Source organism: Quercus lobata, chromosome 10 (genome assembly GCF_001633185.2).
Source record: "Quercus lobata isolate SW786 chromosome 10, ValleyOak3.0 Primary Assembly, whole genome shotgun sequence".
NCBI classification, from domain to species: Eukaryota; Viridiplantae; Streptophyta; class Magnoliopsida; order Fagales; family Fagaceae; genus Quercus; species Quercus lobata.
Window position 1 is genome coordinate 14,722,473 of NC_044913.1, and position 20,787 is coordinate 14,743,259.

Genomic DNA, 20,787 nt, shown 5'->3' on the forward strand with positions numbered 1-20,787 from the left:
AGAAAGAAAGAAAGAAATCTTGCTTTCCATAAAACGTTAAAACCTTAAAAATTAGCTAGTGATATATATATATATATATATATATATATATTTATATATAATTTTTTTTTTTTTTTTTTTTTTTGCAAAAATGCAAATTAACCTTTGGATATTTAGTACTGTTACAATACATATGCTGAATATAGCACAATGAACCTTTGGATAGAGTCATAAGTGGCATTTTTTTTTTCGTTAAACAATTTATGCCATCTGATTGTCTTCTTGTTCCTTTGAAGAAAATGCTTGAGAAGCGGCCAGAGAAATTGATTTGAATATCTGTAGGAGCCACTCATATATCTGATAAAAGAACTGATAAATCTTTTGAAACAAGCTAGGTCCTGCTTTTAGTACCACATTAGCTGCGTGGTAGATTTGTTGGTATGAATGACGTAGTACCCCCACAATTAGGATTGGCCATAAATTAACCATGAATAACCAATACGGGCAAATGAGTATTGCGAGAGCTAGCTGAAATGCAACGATTCCACAGAGCAAGCATATGAGCCTGCGTATTGAGTGGTGCTCGGTGTCTTGAGGCTGTAGTTTGTTCTCCAGATATGCAATGCCATAGGCAATTGTAGCCATGATAAGAAGCAAGATGATGGCAAAATGCGAGTCAAGTGGTGATTTGCCCAAAGCTTGAAAGTGTAAACCAATTAAGGAAGCCAAAAATAGAAGGAGAAAGGTAAGAAACTCATGAAAGGCTTCAAAGAAACTTCAAGTTTCATCACTGCACCCAAAAAAAAAAAAAATAGTCTTTAATATTACTTTTTCCTCCAAACATAGTAAAATTAAAATCTCACAAAGTCCACTTTAGTTTCTTCACCAAAAAGAAAAAGAAATAAGAAAGAAAGAAAGAAAGAAATGAAGACCAAGTCCACCAACACGAGTGCAGTGTAATGCCAAGAGATAAACAAGACACCAACAATAAGTAAATGTGAGAGAACAAAAAGAATCTATTCTAGGAGAGAATATTTTCTTTAACACTTATTTTATATCCATGGTTTTACGTAACATCCATAATTTTTTTTTTTTTTTTTTTAAGAATTTACACAATATCCATAATAAACAAAAAGTAGAAAAAGTATGGAGGCAAATTTGAACTCTGGTTTTCCTCATAAAGGAGACTAGTCAATGTCACTAAACTACAAGATACTTGGTATTCAAAGTAAATGGTCATTTAACGGATGCCCTTAGGGAAATTGTTAATAAACTATTTTAAACAAAAACAAAAACTAGGAGTTCAACATCAGGGGCATAAACTCTAGTCAAAATCTCAAGCATTGACTATTCTAAATTAACAAGCATAACAAGAAACCCAACTGGCAAAGGAATAAAACCCATCTCATCTTCCTCATTTTTCCATCTCATTCACACTATGTTTTCATTGGATGCACAAAGCTCATCTATCATTGGCCTTAAATATCAGGGAAGCTTGAAAAACTTAAAAGAAAACATACAACCATGCCAGTACAGAAAAATGCCTTTTCCCCTTTCCTTCCTGCTAATTTTATACTAATCAGAATATGCCCTAACAATGGTAATAGACAACTCTTTTCTTAAATCTTCAAAGAGCTCAAAAACAACCAAGCAAAAAATGCATACTGTCACACCCCCTTACCCTTGAAAGAGGAAATTATGACTATTTGATAGAGAAATTATGTGAGGCTTTATGGTTTTCATAGGTAAGCGTAAGGGCTTAACTTGCGGTTGTGTAGAAGAAGAAAAAGATAGAAATTAATAGCACTCAGAATTGACACCAGAATTTAGCTCATAGGCTTGTTCCTGCACAAGTTTGGTAGTGGACAAAAAAAAACTTAGCTACAACTTATTTTGGATTCCATATTTTCCTACAAACAACTCCTGATCCATATTAGGAGGGAGATCATCATTTAGATAAGTAAACTTCTTACTATCAAAAGAAAAACCTCAACAGCCTGGGCCCATTGCACATAATAACTCCCCTTAAGACGAATCAAAGTAATAGAGAGCATATCAAAGGGGAATAAGAAATTGGGCTGTATACCTTCCTTGGATTCCAATAAGCACCCAATTAAGACAAAGAAAGTAAACAAGAGAATAAGACACAGCACCAGTGAGCAATACTAAAAATAAATAGCAACCGAAACAATGCCTGACACTCAGTCCACAAATTCCCAAAAGGCAATAACCCACACTCCTCAGAACAACCCAGAAATTAGATAGGCAACACAGCAGTTCCAAACCAACATATCTGATGCAGCCATGGAACATTTAAATGTTACTACTTTACAAATTCACATATTCAAGATTTATTTTGAGTGGCCATGCTTGAAGTCTAGTTGAAGTAAAAGTCATGTGATGTTAAATGTCTAGTTGTGTCTTTGGGTTAAAACAGTTTTTAATATGGGATTTTATTTAGTAAGTTATTATCAATTTTGTATTTAGGAGCAAAATTGTAATTTCAGCAATCCCTATGAATTAAAGATATTTTGGTAGTTTTGTAACTTTAGTTGAGTCTAGAATTTTTTAGGAGATCTTAAATATCTCACATTTTATTTTATTAGACTCTAATGACCCATGGATCAGAAGTGTGACATAAAATACAATAGGATGCACTACCTGATTGGGCTAAAGTGGAAGCAAAGGAAGAAGCAACTCCCTTTTGCTGAGCTAGGAATTGAGCATACTCTTCCTTGGGTATGGAGATCAATTCTATCACTACAGTCATCTTGGGAGTTTAATGTGGCCAATGAAGGACAAAGTTCAAGAATTAGTATTCATTGCAGTTTTGCCTTTGAATACAAAATTGACCATAACATGTTAATCAAAACCCATATTGAAACCGTTTTAACCAAAGGACACATATAACTAAACCTTCAAAAACAAATGATTTTTACTTTAATTGAATTTCACACACAGATCCTTAGAAGAACTTTGAAGTAGTAACAAATTAATCTTCAATGACTGCATCAAACCCATTAAAGAAAAAAGAGTAACTCTATAGCTAAAACATATCATGAATTGAGCAATAGTTAAGAAACTCAACTTACATAAAACAAATCCCAAATGAGAATGGACAGCCCCCACCCCCCCCCCCCCCCCCCCCCCCCCTCCCCCCAAAAAAAAAAAATTTTCAAAAAATCAATTTCAACCAATAATTTTAACAATTACATATTGATAAACATAATAGACCTAATATGCTTTATCTGACCTATCTAAATAATCCCAAATTATGCATATCCAGAAGCTAGCCCCTATAAGAACATATTTATACAAGAACCCAAATCTGTTCAATAGGTGATAAAAAGCTTCCAAAATTGAAACCTTCAATAAATTAAGAGCCCGAATTTAAGTTGAAACTTGTAGAAAACAAAAAGGCAAATAACAATCAAATTTGAAAAATTGAAAAAAAAAGGAGAACACAAACCTGTTCAGTAGGTAAACAAGTGCTTCAAAAATGAGTTCCACCACTTTAATCGCAGCCGTTTTTAAGCTGAAAATCGTAGAAAACAAAAGTTAAAAAATCAATTATTAAACAAAAAATGATCCAATCATCTTGAAAAAAAAAAATGAAAAACAAAGGAATAGAGAGATAAAACCAAGAACCCAAACCTGTTCAATAGGCCATAAAAAGCTTTCGAAATAAAAGCTTTCAATCTGATTGTTGTGCTCACAGCTTCATCTGAGTTAAAGCTGGTTAAGAATGAAAAAAGAATATCAATTATTAAATAATAATTAAAAAAAAAGATCCAAGTAACAATCAAATTTGTAAATTGGAAAAATAAATAAATAAAGAAAATCAATGTGAATGCGAGCTATTTAATATTTATGCCCAAAGGGGGGTTTGGATCCAAGTCGAGCCTCTGAAATCCTAAAGCTCACAACGCTTCTATCCGCCGCCGACCGATGCGGATGCCATTGCCATACCAATCAATATTATTTTTTTTTTAAAAAAAAATTGAAGGTTGACAATGACACAGACAACAATGCCAAGTTTGCAAACCAAAAAAAAAAAAAAAAAACAAAAAGCACTTTCAGAGTCATATTATTTATACATCAGATTATGACTGTATTTATAAATAGTAGGAATTTTCTATAATATTTATAATACTATTTTGATAATAAAAATATTTATTTTATTATTATTAAAATTGAATGATTAAAATTTTAAATTTATATATATATATTCTAATTTCACTATATATATATAGTTATTGTTAATTATATAGTATTTCTATTAGAGTCAAATTATCATTCACGTTACTTGCAAAATTTAAGGATAAGAATCTACTTCTTCTTCATTTTTTTTTTTTTCACATATTCACTTTTTAAAATTCCACGTCAAATTATTTATTTTACATTAAATTATATTAAAATATCAATTTTTCTTAATTTTTAAAATTATTTTTCTCTCTTTACACACAATAAGTAACATCCATTATCTTCTTTTATCATCGAGATACATAAAAAAGAATAAACAACTATATACAAAGTGAACAGTGTCAGTGTAAATTTACACAATCACGATAGTAATTTTGTAAATTAACACAATTATACACAAATTGATATGAGCCATTTTTAGGCAAAATTGTGTTACTTCTAAGCATTTTTCTATTATACACTAATAGTCCTAAATACCACAAGGTAATAATTCATTGGTAAATATATAAATATCTATATTTATATTTTTAAAGAGAATACTTTCCTCCCTTCACACGGCCAAAATGGCCCATTAGCATTAATTTTTGAAATATTTAGCAACAGAGCACTGTTTCGGAAATAATTAGGGAAATACCACTTTTTCGGGTCCTATAGCGGCGTTTTCCTGCAAAATTTTTTTATAAGTCCCATAACAGGTTCAAGGGGCCCTATAGTGGCGTTTTTAAGCCCTATAGTGACGTTTTTGGGCCCTATAGCGACGTTTTCCTGCAAATTTTTTTTATTAAGTCTCATAACAGGTTCAAGGGGCCCTATAGTGGCGTTTTTAAGCCCTATAGTGACGTTTTTGGGCCATATAGCGGCGTTTTCCTGCAAAAATTTTTTATAAGTCCCCATAACAGGTTCAAGGGGCCCTATAGTGGCGTTTTTTAAGCCCTATAGTGACATTTTCAGGCCCTATAGCGGCGTTTTCGGAAAAAGTGGTATTTCCCTAATTATTTCCGAAACAGTGCTCTGTTGCTAAATATTTCAAAAATTAATGCTAATGGGCCATTTTTGCCCCCTTCACACGGTTCATGTTGTAACTTGTAACCCAATACCACAAAGAACAATCGACTGACAAACGGCAAAAGTTCAAAAAATAATATCGTAAAATCAAAAGATCAAAAAAGATCCAAACTGGCAATTCCAAAGCCTTAAAAACATATTTAACAACAAACAAAAGCATTTTACTACGATATTGAATTCAATTAGTACAATTCAATTAAAAAAAAAAAACAATGGTACTATATATATTAGTGCACCAACTATATCATGAACAGAAAAAAGTTTTTGAGGGAATTATGAGCCAATCAACTACGATATTGAATTCATAAATTAAAAAAAAAAAACTATGATATTGAAGAAGTTTTTGAGGGAATTATGAGCCAATTAACTACGATATTGAATTCATAAATAAATAAATAAAAACTATGATATTGAAGAAGAAAATGAAAACACTACCGGTATGTTTCATGATTTTGAAGTTCACGTTCGGAAATATTACTTCTCTCTATTTCAGACATTGTGGCCTGGCTGGTTGCTGAGGCCGGCTGTGCTGAAGTTATTGTGAATTGTGTAATGGTCGAATTGGTTTTTAGGAAGCTGAGGCCGGCTGTGCTGAAGCTATTGTGAATTGTGTAATGGTCTTGGTTTTTAGGAAGCTGGAATTGTGGTTTTTAGGACACTGATTTTAATTGGGAATTACTGATGTTTTTATATTGCCATGGCTGGTGATGTTTTTATATTGCCATGGTTGGTGTGGGGCTTTTGCCATTGCACCTTGACTTGTATCGTATGCTGATGTTTTTATATTGCCATGGCTGGTGATGTTTTTATATTGCCATGGTTGTAACACAACACTGTGTTTAATACTTCCATGAATATTCCACGCTTTTACATAGCGAAGGAATATCATTCCTTATAAGCATATTTTTATGCACTTTCCTAGGCGATGTGGGACTTTAGAATTGCTTATTTCTTTGGTTCTTTATAAAATGTTTATTATTAATGGTAACAATTCCTTGATCTTGAACAGATTGTTGAATTGTTTGATTTTGTTTTAATTTTGCACAATTCCTGATCTAGATTAGGGAAAGGAAGAGAATAAAATGTTTTATATATATTTCTTCTGCAGTTTGAGATATGATTTATTGTCATTTTTCTAAGGCCTTGTTAATTAATATTTCCATTTACAAAACCCTTGATTGGATTTATAATGTTGCAACAATTATACACCTTATTTGATCCAATTCATGGGATCTAGAAATTGGAGCAACATAACCTAACTCTTAAAAAAATTGATGTTTTTGAAAAAAAATTTGTGTCATACTTATTTCCGGTGTCATGTTTACTGCAACTTCTTGTGAAATCCTTAAGGTGTCTACTTATTTGTATTCTGTTTGAAACTACTATTCTTTATAACTAGTTGAGTTTTCACATGATGTGCGGTGCAACTTATTATTAGTTTTTTTTCAATATTTCGATAAGTGTTACCAAAAATCTTATAACTTAACTGATTGGCACCTTAATTTCCAATAGAAACATTCAGGATTCAGATCTCCACCCCTCAACTATTGATGTATAAAAAAGATATTTCAATGAATTTCATTGTAAAAAATTGTAATATTTAGTTATATTATATATAGAAAAAATAGAAATACACTAAGAGTAGTATAGTGATTTTATCATACTATATATATGTGTTTACAAATTGAAAATTGCATGATATAGTAGCTAATATAGATAGACATGTTTCATGCCTACTAAAAAATGCATATATCCTTCAAATTATTATTATTATTTATTTTTATTTTATTTTTTTTACATTCTTGATTATGTGTTACTAAAAAAGTTTTCCCCTTTTTGTTGGACATGGTTTCAATTGTTGCAAAAACAACTAAATTTGAGTAAAAATGCCATATTTCAAATCAATTTGTTCTCACATAAAAAAACCAATTGTTTCTCTATATAAATCTTAGAAAAATGATATTAAAATTTCATTTTGCTTAAAATAATTAATATAACAAAATAAACATATTTATTATATTAGTAATCTTTCTAATTATATAGAATATATGCTACAATGTTAGTTCCACACACACACGCGCGTGCGCGCACAAAGGAGTTAGGAAATTTAAAGAATTAAAATTAATTTTAGTGAATTCACAAATATTTAATTTTTTTATGGCTTTTGTGACAATTGTTGTCAAAGCAACTAAATATAAGTAAGAATGTTATATTCTAAATTTATTATTATTATTCCAACTAAAAATTATTTTCTATATAGAGTTATAAAAATAATCATATAAATTCATTTAATATAAATAATTAATACACAACAATAGATGATTAATATATGCATTTACTCTATTAGCTAATTCAATGAACTAATACCTTAATATAAATGCCAACTTTGCTGAAGTAGAAAACTAAATAAAGAGAACTTCAAGGAATGCGCCACATGGCATAACCTCATACTCTCCAACATGAGGTCTCTGCTTTTATATATATATATATATATATATTGAATTGAATGATTTGAATAAAAATGATATTACCTTTATATGTGTATCATTAATGAACCATTTCAAACATCATAAAAACTTAAAATTGTCTATTGTTTGGAGTTTTAATTTTTAGAGCCCATAACTCTATTCATTCTTTCATAGATTCAATTCATATGTAGATAGTTTTCCATTTGTAATTCATTAGGCTACTTTGTGACTATTTTCACAAGATAGTCTTGTTTCAATAAAATTATTTTTACCTATCAAAAAATTTTGTTTAGAGTTCGTATGGTTTTGTTCCTATTCAAACTTTCCAACATTTCCCTCCTATACAGGTGATGGATAGGAGTAATTTCAGGATAACAACAGATGATGAGATTGAGGTTACTATTTCTTTGTAGTTAAGTCATCTAAAGTGTGAAACTACTTTAATGTGGTTATCTAGCTACCTATTACAAAACCACATTTTGAAACATCATGCACATTATAGCCAAGCATCTATAAATATGTTTACTTGGGAGTTATCATGGGTTCTTTCTTTATAATTTTTTTTTTCTATTTTCTATTTTAGATTGAATGTAGCGTGATAAAAGGCTTTTGAAGTTTTGTCATGGGAGTAGTCAGTGCCTGTTTGAAATTTTGTTATTCTAATATGTTTTTACAATATGGGTATCCTCTTTTTTTCACAAGATCTATTGTTAGATGTTGTTTGTAGACATCGCATTTTGTACCTCTTATGACTCGAGCCCCCGTTCCCCAAAAATGCTCAAACTCTAAAGCCCAAGGCCAGTTTAGAGCCCAATCAGATATCAAATTGACTTGAGGAGTGCTAAAATAAAAATATAACCTCTTAAATGAGCAAAAATATATTTTTGGAAATAAAATGACTAGAGTAGCCCTTGGCCCACGTATGTGAGCAATGACCTGCATACGTAGGCATATTCCTATGCACGCAGCTTGGGTTTTAGAAGCATAAGAAATGCAAGTTTTTTACAATAGAGGCTGAGGTTTGGAATGAATTCTACATTGTCTGAGAGCCGTTCTAAACCCCATTTTCTCCACTATAAAAAGCTTTACATGGTACATTTTGAAAACACACAAAAATCTCATGGGAAAAACCTAAGATTTATTAGAAAATAGTGAATCAAAGGGGAGTTTTTCACAATACACCCTCAAGTCCCATGCATGCATGTCATGAGCATGCGTACGCAGGTGCTTGCCCAGAAACCTTAATCCAAATTCCTTATGTTATTTGTTTTGCTTGTTTCACATGTTTTATCTCCTTTTAAACCTTTTTTTTTTTTTTTTAATGTTTATACGTATCTGAATCTTTGTCTTGCATGCTTGTTTGTCTTCAACATGCTTAGATTAAGGTTTTATGTTTGTTTCTTGTTTGTGATGCCATGAGCATGCATTCACATGATCATTCATGATGCCATATGTGATGTGTTGTTGAAAGGTAAGTAAATGTAAGCCATGCATAGGTATGAACATGCATTTGATGATGTATGTCGTTTGAATGCTTGTTTTATGTCCAAATGTAGACTTTATATGATTTGGTGTTTGCCATGATATGCTGATTGCTATGTTCGGTTTGCTGCCTTGCCTTGAGATGTATGATAGGGTGTTCACATGTTAGATGAATGTTAGGGTTTCTTAGATGTGTTTGGGTTTGGTTCTCTTTTGCTTTATGTTGATATATATATATATATATATATATATATATATATAGGGATAAAGATGCCATGATTGTATGCTAGATGCATGTTAATGTGTATATGAGTTTATGATGCAAATGTTGAATTGGTTTTTAATAGGGTTAAGACATAAGACACAACGATGGGAGGCCAACCTTAGGGTTAGGTGATCTTGGGTGCCTAACACCTTCTCAAGAGCGTACCTAAACTCCGAATCTATACTCTGGTAGTAAGATCAAAGGTCTTTCCTCGAAAAGACGCTATATATATGGTTCCTAGATTATTGCAAAAACTAGATGGCGACTCCAAAAAGTACCCCTTGCGTCCACATTGTTAGGGTCATATTTTCTATGTATTGGCTTATTCTTTGAAAAAACGCACTTTACTTGTAATTGGGTAGATCTAAGTTGGATTTAATGTATCAACAAGTGTGTGAAGTTTACTTTACAAGTGGTATCATTAAAGACATGAAAATTGATCCAAGAAACAAGTGAATAAAAGTTGTTTTATTAAAGCTCAACACTAGCATCTATTAAGGATTAATGAAGAAGCTCGATACAAGCTTGATTTATCAAGATTAATAATTTCAGAATTCTCAAATCTAAAATTCGGCCCATGATGACTTGGATGATTAGAGTTTCTCTCTTTACAATCCTAGACCATATAAAAGACTTATTTTAAAAGTCATCAAAGATATAAAGACTTAGATTAGAGAACTCATACACTTTGTGAAAAGTTATTGCATTTTGTGAGCCTTAGGGTTTTGTAACTAAGTGCTTCCTGATCATTAATGTGCTTTGAAGTGAAGAACTTTGCAACTAACAACAATCAATCAGTTGCTGGAAGTTAGTCACGTACTGGGGTTCATGCATACGAAGAAGTCTTTTACAAGATCAAGTCCAACTGGGGATTGGAATAAAGGTTCAACTATAGGTTAGTATTTTAGGATAGTATAAGGTAGTGATAAGATTCCTTATTTTTGTAATTGCTTGATTATTGATTAGTGGATTATTAGGAGTGGTGACCAGAAATTCATCCGGTGGGGTTTTTACCTTACGAGTGGTTCTCTCCAGTGTCAACAAATCACTGTGTCATTTAATTTCTACTGCATATTAGTTTATTTGGTGATTTGTTGGTGCCTCCACGATTTGCGTGTAATTTGACCTAATTAATTAATTTGGGTAATTAAATTAATTAACTGGGTTCAATCTATAACCTAATAGATATCACGCAGCAATAATTCCAAGAGGAGTAAACTAAAACAAGTTTTGCTTGGAGAGGATGGATTAAATGCTAACATTTTTTTGGTTTTATAATGTTTTAATTGTGGTGGAGAGAATCATCTTCTTGTATTTTGAATTGTGTCAAGTTTCATTTCATATGAATGTATTTTGAATTAGAAACTTTCAGAAAAAATTGTGATATACTTTATTTCACATGTGTGCTGTAGAACAAAAATACGACATTTACATCAAGTCTAGCTGCAGTTACAAACTTACTGTAGTAAACACGGGTTTGGTTCTCTAATTCTAATTGGTTTTCAATTCACAGCACTGCTAACTCGAACGATACACTATAGTGAGTTAATGACAGTTGACGCATGGCATTGCTCAGGTAAGAACATTGACAACAACAAAACATGTTATAATCAACATAAGGAAATTGTGGAAAATGCACCCATCACAAATCTAAGGTCTTGACATGATCATATAGACAATCATGTAATATTAATTTAGAAGCTTCATTAACGCAGTAACTTTTCAAAAAAAAAAAAAAAAACGCTAATATCTTTTAAGATTTTCATTTATTATATTCATTTATTCTAAAATTCAAACTATATATATACAATGACTTCTCCAATTTCTTATCCCTCTAATAGGAAATTCAGGACAGTTTTATATGGAAGTCTGTAAATAATTTTTATTTTAGAGGAGGTAATAAGTGTGTTATTCCAAATAAGAGGAAAAGAAAGTGTAATACCAGAAAATCTTAGAAGAGTTGGGTACAATTTGACCCCAAAAAAATATATTTCTCGATTAGATCATTAGAAAAGAAAATATAGTGATGTCGGAGAGTAGCTCATTACCTTTATGCTATCAATTTACATCAATTAATTGGGAGGTCATGACCTTGTACACAAAGTTTGCATATATACATCTCATCGTTTTAAAGAATGCTTTGATTTTCTGAGCATATAGAACCTCTTAGTACGTTGGAACAATGCAATGACAAAAAGAAATCCCAAGAAAGCCAAGGATGCCATGATAAAAAGAGATAACAGAAAGCAGCGAGCACCAACGCAGGAGTGATCTTCACCATTTGCTTCCTTATCGTAAATATAGCCAATAACTCTGACAGAGAAAATATATGATCCTATAGGACTTGCTATTCCTATAGTGTTGAAAATGGTACCCAAATGCTTAACACCAAATAAATCTGAAGTGATTGTGGGCATTAATGACCACTGTGAACCATCACAAATGCCCATTATGATCGAACCCACATATAATGCTCCAGGAAATCCAGAAGCAATAACAATGTGGCCAACAACTATCATTGCTAGAGTAACAGTCATCAACAATGGTCTTGCCAAGCCTCTTGTGTGTAGTAAATAATCTGATAAATACCCAACTCCAACACGGCTAAGGCAATTCCATATGCTCCATAAAGAGAAGAAATTATTCACCTCCACAGTTGTATAATTGAGAGACTGCCCTATTTGGCTCAAGTTGTTAAGCACAGCCTGCGTAGAGCCCATTCCACATACCATTGCAATAAACAACAACCAGAAGTTTACAGTGCACATGGCTTGCAAAAGATTCATACCCTCTTCATCAAACATAATTTTGTCATTAACTTGATCCTCACCTCTAGGTACTTCATGATATGCTACATCCTTTGCTACAAATGATTTAGACGAGGAATACCTTGACTCGAGGTTCTCCATTGAAATATTACTCTCAAAGGAAGGCGTTTCTAGAAATCTCTTGGAGTCCTCCTTTTGGGCTTTGATTGCAACTCCAAGAGGTGATGCGAGTAGAAGCAAAAGAAGTATAAAGCTGAATATGCGTGCCCACAAAGGTAAACTGAAATTTTTCTCTAAAATTACCATGATCATGAGATAACCGGCAATGATTAGAGTCAGTGCAGAGAAACCATTCAAGTGCTTCTTATCATCACTTGCGTTGGCTTTATAAATTCTCACCAAAAGCATAAGCACAAGAGAGACAAACGTCGGCCACAGAGCGAGCATTAGAAGGAATTTGCTTGGCTCGCCCTTGTAGAATGTGTCATATGCTTGAATTATTATTGCTCCACTAATTGCAGTACATCCCTAGGAAAGAGAAAAAGTAACATTACAACATAGCATAGCTCAGGCATGAGGGTTGCAAAAGGACCCCTTGCTGTTTGTTTGTTTGTTATGGTTTTTTTTTTTTTTTCATAAAAGAAGTCATATATATACGCATATTTTAAGCAATCAATTAGGATTAGAAGTTTCACGAAGACCATGACTTCCATATAAAAAATACACCACTTAGTTGTTGTTGGTATCAATTTATAAGCTCAATTTTTAGCTTTTTTAGCTTTTATATATAGTTTTTTAAAACCTCATTTTTCTGCATTTTCTCATTTTTTTTTTAAAAAATTCAAAGTATAAGTATACTTTAACATACTTCTAGCAAAAAGTTAGATAAGCTATTTCCAAATGACACTTAATTTGATTATTACATCAGAAAAAGGTAGTGACATATATATTTGCTTGAAGAAAACTGGAGTCATATTGTCAAGCATCAGGCTATAATAGAAATGATGACAAATAAAGTCTAATCAATTCTTCTACACCACAATATCTGTACTATAATTTTTTTTTCACTATTTTGATGTGGTCCATTTGTGATTCACAGACAATCACTTTTACATTGACCTATAACTTTTTCTCTACCATTAATCATGTAGTGTGCCGAGAACTGTGGGTCATTTCTTGAATTGTGTAAGGTCCTACTTCTATTGGGAGAACCTCAACCCAATTCGAGCCCACATAGCCAAGTAGTTGGGAGTTAGTCGAGCATATAAAGAAGTATCCAAGATATGCCGGGAACAAGAGATAATGTCTTAGGAGAGTTCGCCCGTTGAGCAATAAAACCAACATCAGGCACAAGTTACTAGGGAGTCATTTCAACAACAAGAGATGGGTCCCCTCTGACCAGTGACACGATACAAAGGGATTTGCTGACATGACAAATATCCCTTCATCATGACTACTCCACTCAAAAAAGGGTATAAATAAGAATGCAATGGTGAGAAGTAGGGGGAGGGAACAAAATTGGGGAGAGAGACACAAGAGAAGTGAGAAAGATACATTCTAGGGAGAAGGTAGTCCCGTTCGGACTTGAGAGAGGGGGCTTGGCTACTTGGTAGCCTTCACGGCTGAGCTGAAATTAAGATAGTTTAGTATTGAGGGATCACCATAACACCACCAGTGATGCCACCAATCACTTCTTTAGACTTCCCATTGTGAGAAAAGCTCAATCCATAGTACAAGTAAATTAGGGGTCTAGGCTCAATGGTCCAAGGTTATTGGAAAATGACCACCACAAATCACATTAAAAGTGTGGCAAAATTTATATTACAAAAATTCTATTCTTAGACTTTCTCAAGTTTAATTGCACAATATATTGTTGACAAGAATCATTTTTGCCTTTATGCTTCAATCAAACAGGAGGTTATGGATGGGTCATGAGTCAAAAACTTTACAACCTACTCACTATGATGTATTACATATTGTTTTCTAACAATTTTTATTATTGTTGTTGTTGTTGTTGTTGTATAAGGATTCCACTATTTATGAGATCTCTATATATCAAATGTATGAGATACATTCTCTTAGTTAAGGCTTCAATCATTGGGGAGTTTGTACTTTGTAGTAAGATTCAAAAGATGGTTTCAATCTCATTACTTGATTATGATAATTTTAAGTTTGTTATTTTCATCCTAAATTGTAGGAAAATTTTATTGTCATCTTCATGAAGATTGAAGTCATCCTTGATTATTTTATTTAGTAATTAAATAAAATTATTAACAATTAGAAACTTTTTTTTTGTCCAAATAATGCAAATGATACTATAAATTTTATAAAATGAAACTTACAAAGTAGTATATCTAACTTCAAAATAGAAAACAAAACATAATTAAAAGATTTCTTTATTATATTATTAATACGATACTCATCAAATTATTTGTCATGCCATAATTCATTAATAATAAAATAAGATTCAAATGACTTTTTAAAAGAGTCAAATTACTTTCAATTTAATAAGCTCATTAGTTTTTGTTACTTCCTAATATTGAGACTCTTTTAAAACCAAAAATTTTAGGACCATAATTAATTTCACAACTATTTTATATGGCAAATTTATCCTATTGTCTTTACTTTCAAATGAACCCACCGCTTATTTTTTTCAATAATTACAATTAGTCACATCAAAAAGTTAGCATGATTTTGTCAACAATTTCATTATGTAGTAGGAAAATCAAACATAATAATTATGTAAATAGCATCTCAAGTATGTAACACTCGATTTTGATTGTGGAACTCGAGTTCTGTATTGGAGAATAAGACATAAGAAGGAAACAAAGAAGAAAGCAAAACTTGGGTAGCAAGATCAAATTATAGAAGAGAAAGAGAACAAATCTAACCAAAGCAAAGCATAGATCTAATAGCAAGTTCGGACCAAAGAAGAGAAGAGATAAACCGATCTAGAGAATAGAAGAGTACAGATCCACCTCAACTTTGCCACCACTTAGAACTCAGTCTCAAAGACTTTAGTGTTATTCAACTAATATATTTGGTTGTGATGCTAAATAACGAAAATGTAGTAAAAATAGCTCTACAAAGCCAAAAAATTAAGCCAATCATAGAAATGTACCTTCATGATGCCCACAATGGTCCCACTATAATCAGGGAAGTTTTGCACACCAGAAACTATATTGGCTGTGTTAAAGAACGGCGTGGAATGACTTGCCAATATCATGTAGAAACACATCAAAGGCACCGGAGGCCGTTGGATCAATCCAACAACAGAAGCCCACGTTAGAAAATACCCCAAGAAACTCTGTATTGCTCCGACCAGGTGGACCAACCATGGCCCACATAAACCAGAGTTACTATTACTGTGCGTGACGGCGGTGTATAGAACCCCAGCAAGGATCCCAGCGCTTGAGCCTATGTCTCTGGAAACAGCCACAGTTTCGAGCGTTGATTGGTCATAGCCTTGACTAGATTTCAAGATTGAAGAGTAGATGCCAAAGGTGTACGCGCCGCTGCTACACTGGATCCACATACTTGCCACCGCCGCCATCCATTTGTTGCTCAGTCTCAGCCTCAGCCTCTCCATTCTTTTTTTTGGCTCTCTGAGTTTTTTTCTGCAGCCTTGACTATATCAGCTATATATATATATATATATATATATGGAGCAGTAGAGCACCGTTAAATTTAATTTAAAATTGTTGTTGGTGTTGCATTATTTGGTGGGGGAAATATGTGCGTATTTATATATATTATTTGTCATTTGCGTGTACCTAGGGACAGTATTTTTCTAACTACTCCATGGTTGGATTCATCCAAAAAATAAAGCAAATACCGAATCCAGCCTTCTTCTCTTTTATTTTCTGTTGTCCTTAAGGCTGTGTTTGGATGGATGAAATATAGGGAGGATGGAAAATATAAGAGGGAAAATGGGGTGGAAAACTCAGTTTTCTACTGTTTGGGAATGGGAAGAAAATAGAGAGAGTGGAAAACTAGGGAGAAAATTTTCTTCCTGGGCCCATAAATTTTTTCCTCCCAAATTGGGAGGAAAAGCAAGGGGGAAAACTGTCTTAGTGCAGTTTTACGGTAATGCCCTCCCTTCTTCCTCTTTTTTTTTTTTTTTTTTTTTTTTTTTTTTTTTTTTTTTTTTGAAACGTTCTTCCCTTTTTTTTTTTTTGTGACCTGAAACGTTCTCTTTTTTTTTTTTTCTTTTTTTTTTTTTTTTTTGTGAACTGAAACGTTCTTCCTTTTTTTTTTTTTTTTTTTTTTTCACGTGACCTGAACATTTTTTTTTTTCACCGTGACCTGAACTTTTTTTTTTTTTTTCAAATATGACTTGATCTAATTTTTACATTATAATAAGAAAAATAATAATATAAATTTATATATGTGATGTGATAAATTTAATATTATGTAATAAGTATAAATAAATTTATTTCTTATATATTATATAACAAGGGTATAATAGTCAATTTATATAAATTACATTTTTCATCCTTCCCTTTTTCTCTCCAACCAAACAAAAAAGTTTTCTACCCTCCCACTTTTCCACCCCTTCAACCAAACATCCAAGAGGGAAAACTAAATATTTTCCATCCTCTCACTTTTCCACTCCTCCATCCAAACAGACCCTAAAAGTTTAAAGTCTAGTCTTATTAGATTGATTTCAAACTTCAACTTTTCATTTTGCTTTGCTGTCCTCTAGTACTGGAGCGGGAGCCCACGTGATTTGCTTTGAAAACGGCAAAAAATAAAAAAATAAAAAAAATCTTTTCTCCAATAAATTTTTATTTTTATTTTCTCATTATGTAGGTACGTACATCAGTACATGTTAATGTTTATTTACCTAAAAAAAAAATACATGCTAATGTTTATTTAATTATTCTAAAAAAAATATTGTTATAATCATTATTAATTTATTATTACTATTATTTGGTTTGAGATCCATATAGTAATTAAAATATAAACTAATAATCTTAAGCCACTTAATAAATTATATAGGTTTTGACTAATAATATATATATATATATATATATATATATATATAAAATAGTGGTAACTTCGAAATAGTACAATAAAATAAATTAGTACTAAAATATTCTGTTCCAATGAACAAATCGAAACAGGCAATGAAACACGTTCATAACATGTTAATCAGACCATTGCATAGTTGATTATTTACAAAAATACCATTTCTTTCTTCTTCTTTTTTTTCTTTTAAAGTTTTAAACTATGCATTAGATTAATATTTTGAATATTTTAGATTAATAAAGGTAATTCAGAAATGATATGCTAAAATAGACCGAACTGAAATATTCCAATATAATGGGCAAACCGGAACAAGCACTAAAATGGTATTTACAATATTCACATCAACCCATAATGGCTAGAGTCTATAGACTCTTTAATCTTTATCTATTTTTTTCTTTCTTTTCTTTTCTTTTTTTTTTTTTTTTTTTTTTTTTTTTTTTTTTTAAGTACAGACTGGTTTTCTATGTTTGTATTATAGTGGGTTTTTTTTTTTTTTTTTTTTTTTTTTTTAATATACCGTGCATTCTATTAGCTAATAAAATACCCTTAATTTTTTTAATTTGGGTAAAAGGGTAAATAGGTCTTACTCAAAATATAATATAATATAAATATATTATCTATTTCTATTAACTATATAAAAAGAGCAAAAACTTAACTACTAGTTTTGGTTTAGTCAAGTGTTGAGACAAAACGGTGCATTTGGGTGAGACAAGGGAAAATTTTAAAAAGGTGCATTTTGCTGTGCAAAAAAATTTTCAACAGAGAGAGAGAGAGAGAGAGAGAGAGAGAGTAACTATAGGCCTCTCTCTCTCTCACATTGGATTACAAACTATCTCTGTTAAGGGACAAAATCGATTTCTTTCTCATATTTTTTGCTTATTTGATTGGATTAATTTTTGAATGTTCATGAGTTTTTTCCATTTTGGTTGCTTTACTTGCAATGTTGGATCATGAAGATTTTCGGTTTGGGGACACAAATGGAGGAAGAGGACACTTTTTGGGGGTTATCATTAGCATTTACAAGAGTTTGTCTAAGTGATTTCCAAGCTCAAGCCAGGTCTTCTATAATCTTTTTCATTCTTATAAATTTGAGAGATTGTCCTATTTGGCTCAATATATATTGTGGGGGTCAAAAGCAACCCAAAGAAAAAGATCTTAAAGAGAAATTCTGTGGCAAATACTAGGGTGATTGACAAACACCATTTATTTAGTAAAAATTCAAGGTGAAGACTGTACAATGGGAAGCTCAAATAACTAATTCATAGAAACAAGATTGTATTAATATCGAAATAAACATACTTTAGAGGGAAAACAACATTTTCCAGTGGTGTTGGGTTTCAAAAAGTATGGCTTGCTCACTCCTACTTACTTTTCTCTTTCTCTCTTCCCCTTTCTTTCTCAAATATATATATATATATATATATATATATTATCCTCAAACAGTTGCCAATCCCCCCCCCCCCCCCTTTTTATAGGCATATTCTCTTCCCTTATCCTCCTAGCTGGCTTGTTCCCAGCCAGATTCTCTAGGATATTCTCTCATTCTTTATTGGTTTCCCCCCATTTCCTATCCTAAAACAGGACTTTTGAGGGTGTTTGTTCTATTCAAGTTGTCTTATACGTATTTAATACAATAGAGGTTAGGTAGAGAACTCCTCATTAATGCAGAGGTAAAAATCTTTGTTATCCTTATATGTTTAGGAGATTTCTTGAGTTTATATTAGGGCACTTGGTGGATTGTCCATGCTTGTGACCTCGAATAAGGCTCTTGAAGATCAAGTGTACCATGAATTTCGTGGGAACGATCCATGGAGATTCTTTTTACTTCTTAAGTAGATGGGCCAAGCCCATTATAAACTCTTGACACATGTTGTATTTAAATATTTATTACAAAGCACCAATGTTTTTCAACAATTATTATTGGATTTTTCCGAAAATACAACAAATGCATAATCTAAAGAAGTATCAAGAATTAAGTTAAATATGTTTATATAGGTTTTCAGTTATCTGTTAGCTCAACTTATTCTAATTAAGAATTTGACTTCGAATTGCCTTTACATAAAATAAAAAGTAATTGGTTTTTTTTTTTTTTTTTAGAAAAAAGTAATTGATGATTTCTTAAACCAATGATAAAGAATAGTTATCATTAAGCTATAGATTCAAATCCTATTATAATAAAAAACCAAAGACTAAGTTTCATTTTCTTACCGTTCGATGGTAAACCCAAAAACAACCATCATCAATGGCAAAGTATCAAACCATCTTTAGTTTCATATGCATGTTGCAAACTCTGGACAAATTTATGTTTAGGAGTCAACTTAAGTAGATTCTTATTCCGATGAAAAGAAATTCCCGCAGACCATATCATTTAATTCCATGGTCGTGACAAGAAATTGTAATCAATTTTTTTTTTTTTTTAATTATAACAAGTGAGAAAAATAAAATAAAATAACTTAGATTCTAGATAAACCGGAGCAGTGCCTCCACAAGGCCTGTGACTGTTATATATTTATTTATTTATTTTTTGGGGTCTTGAAAGATACTTGTATGACTTTATTCTTTTTTGATGAACGAGAAGATTAACAACACCAATAGCAAAACTAGAACACCAATAAACTCTAAAACTAAGTCATATACAAGGGAGACAATCACTTGCCACAAAAGGGGAAAGGAACTAAAGAACATCACAAAATTCCCCATACACATCACAAAATTCTGTTTTAGATAGAATTAGCATAATAGTCATTCCCTTCAATTTTCCTTCTAAATTCCCACATGATCAAGTGAAGGATATTTTCTTCAACATAAATTCTCCCTTGATGAAATATTTCATTCTCTGCTGCCAAATGTGATATGAAACAGACCATAAGGCTAAGTGGGAATACATTGGATCTAAGGCTCTTACCTTTGGCATGTCTCTCACCCTAAGCCGTTATCTCATCCTAACAAAAGTTAGGGTGCTTCACCATGCACCAACTCATGAGAGTCCTACATGATCTCCTAGAAAAAGAGCAATCAAAAAAGAGGTGCATTTAGCATCTGCATTAAAGCCCCAATTAAGCATTCTTACTTTGGTTGACAATCTATTCAACATGACCAGCCAACCAATGAAGGCCTGCTTGGGAATTACTAGGATGACACTAACATTTAAAGGATTGTTACAATAAATTTTAATAATTTTTGTTTGTTCTTCTTTTTTAACTTTCTGTAGTATTGTGAATAGAGACACCATTTATTCATTTAAAAATAATAAAAATAAAAAGCTTTAACAATATAACATTCAAAGTTAATTATGAATTGATTAGGGTAAGGAAAAAGACATTTCATATTTCTTTCACATCACCCTCTCTTATGCCAGGGATTCTCCAAGGACTCATCTTATAGGAAGAGTAATGTACATGAAACGGATGAAAGCAACAATAAATGGTCTGAAAACAAGCTAGCTACCTGTAATGCAAGAAAAAAAAAAGGATGGCCTCAGCCATGACCTTATACACAAAGTTTGCATATATAGTTATTTACTCCA

General features: G+C 31.8%; 1 protein-coding gene and 1 long non-coding RNA gene across 2 annotated transcripts; both read right to left on the bottom strand.

Moving 5' to 3' along the window:
- Nucleotides 1–209: 209 nt before the first annotated feature.
- LOC115962889 lies at nt 210–4,013 on the bottom strand. The gene is made up of 3 exons (XR_004085631.1): nt 3,634–4,013; nt 3,449–3,514; nt 210–769 (listed from the first exon to the last, which is right to left on the bottom strand). It is a non-coding gene; the product is annotated as an uncharacterized LOC115962889 (long non-coding RNA).
- Nucleotides 4,014–11,465: 7,452 nt separating this feature from the next.
- LOC115965997 (protein NUCLEAR FUSION DEFECTIVE 4-like) lies at nt 11,466–15,820 on the bottom strand. Its single transcript, XM_031085331.1, has 2 exons — nt 15,352–15,820; nt 11,466–12,758 (listed from the first exon to the last, which is right to left on the bottom strand). The coding sequence occupies exons 1-2, from the start codon at nt 15,817–15,819 to the stop codon at nt 11,583–11,585; spliced, it is 1,644 nt and encodes a 547-aa protein (XP_030941191.1). The 5' UTR covers nt 15,820; the 3' UTR covers nt 11,466–11,582.
- Nucleotides 15,821–20,787: the final 4,967 nt, after the last annotated feature.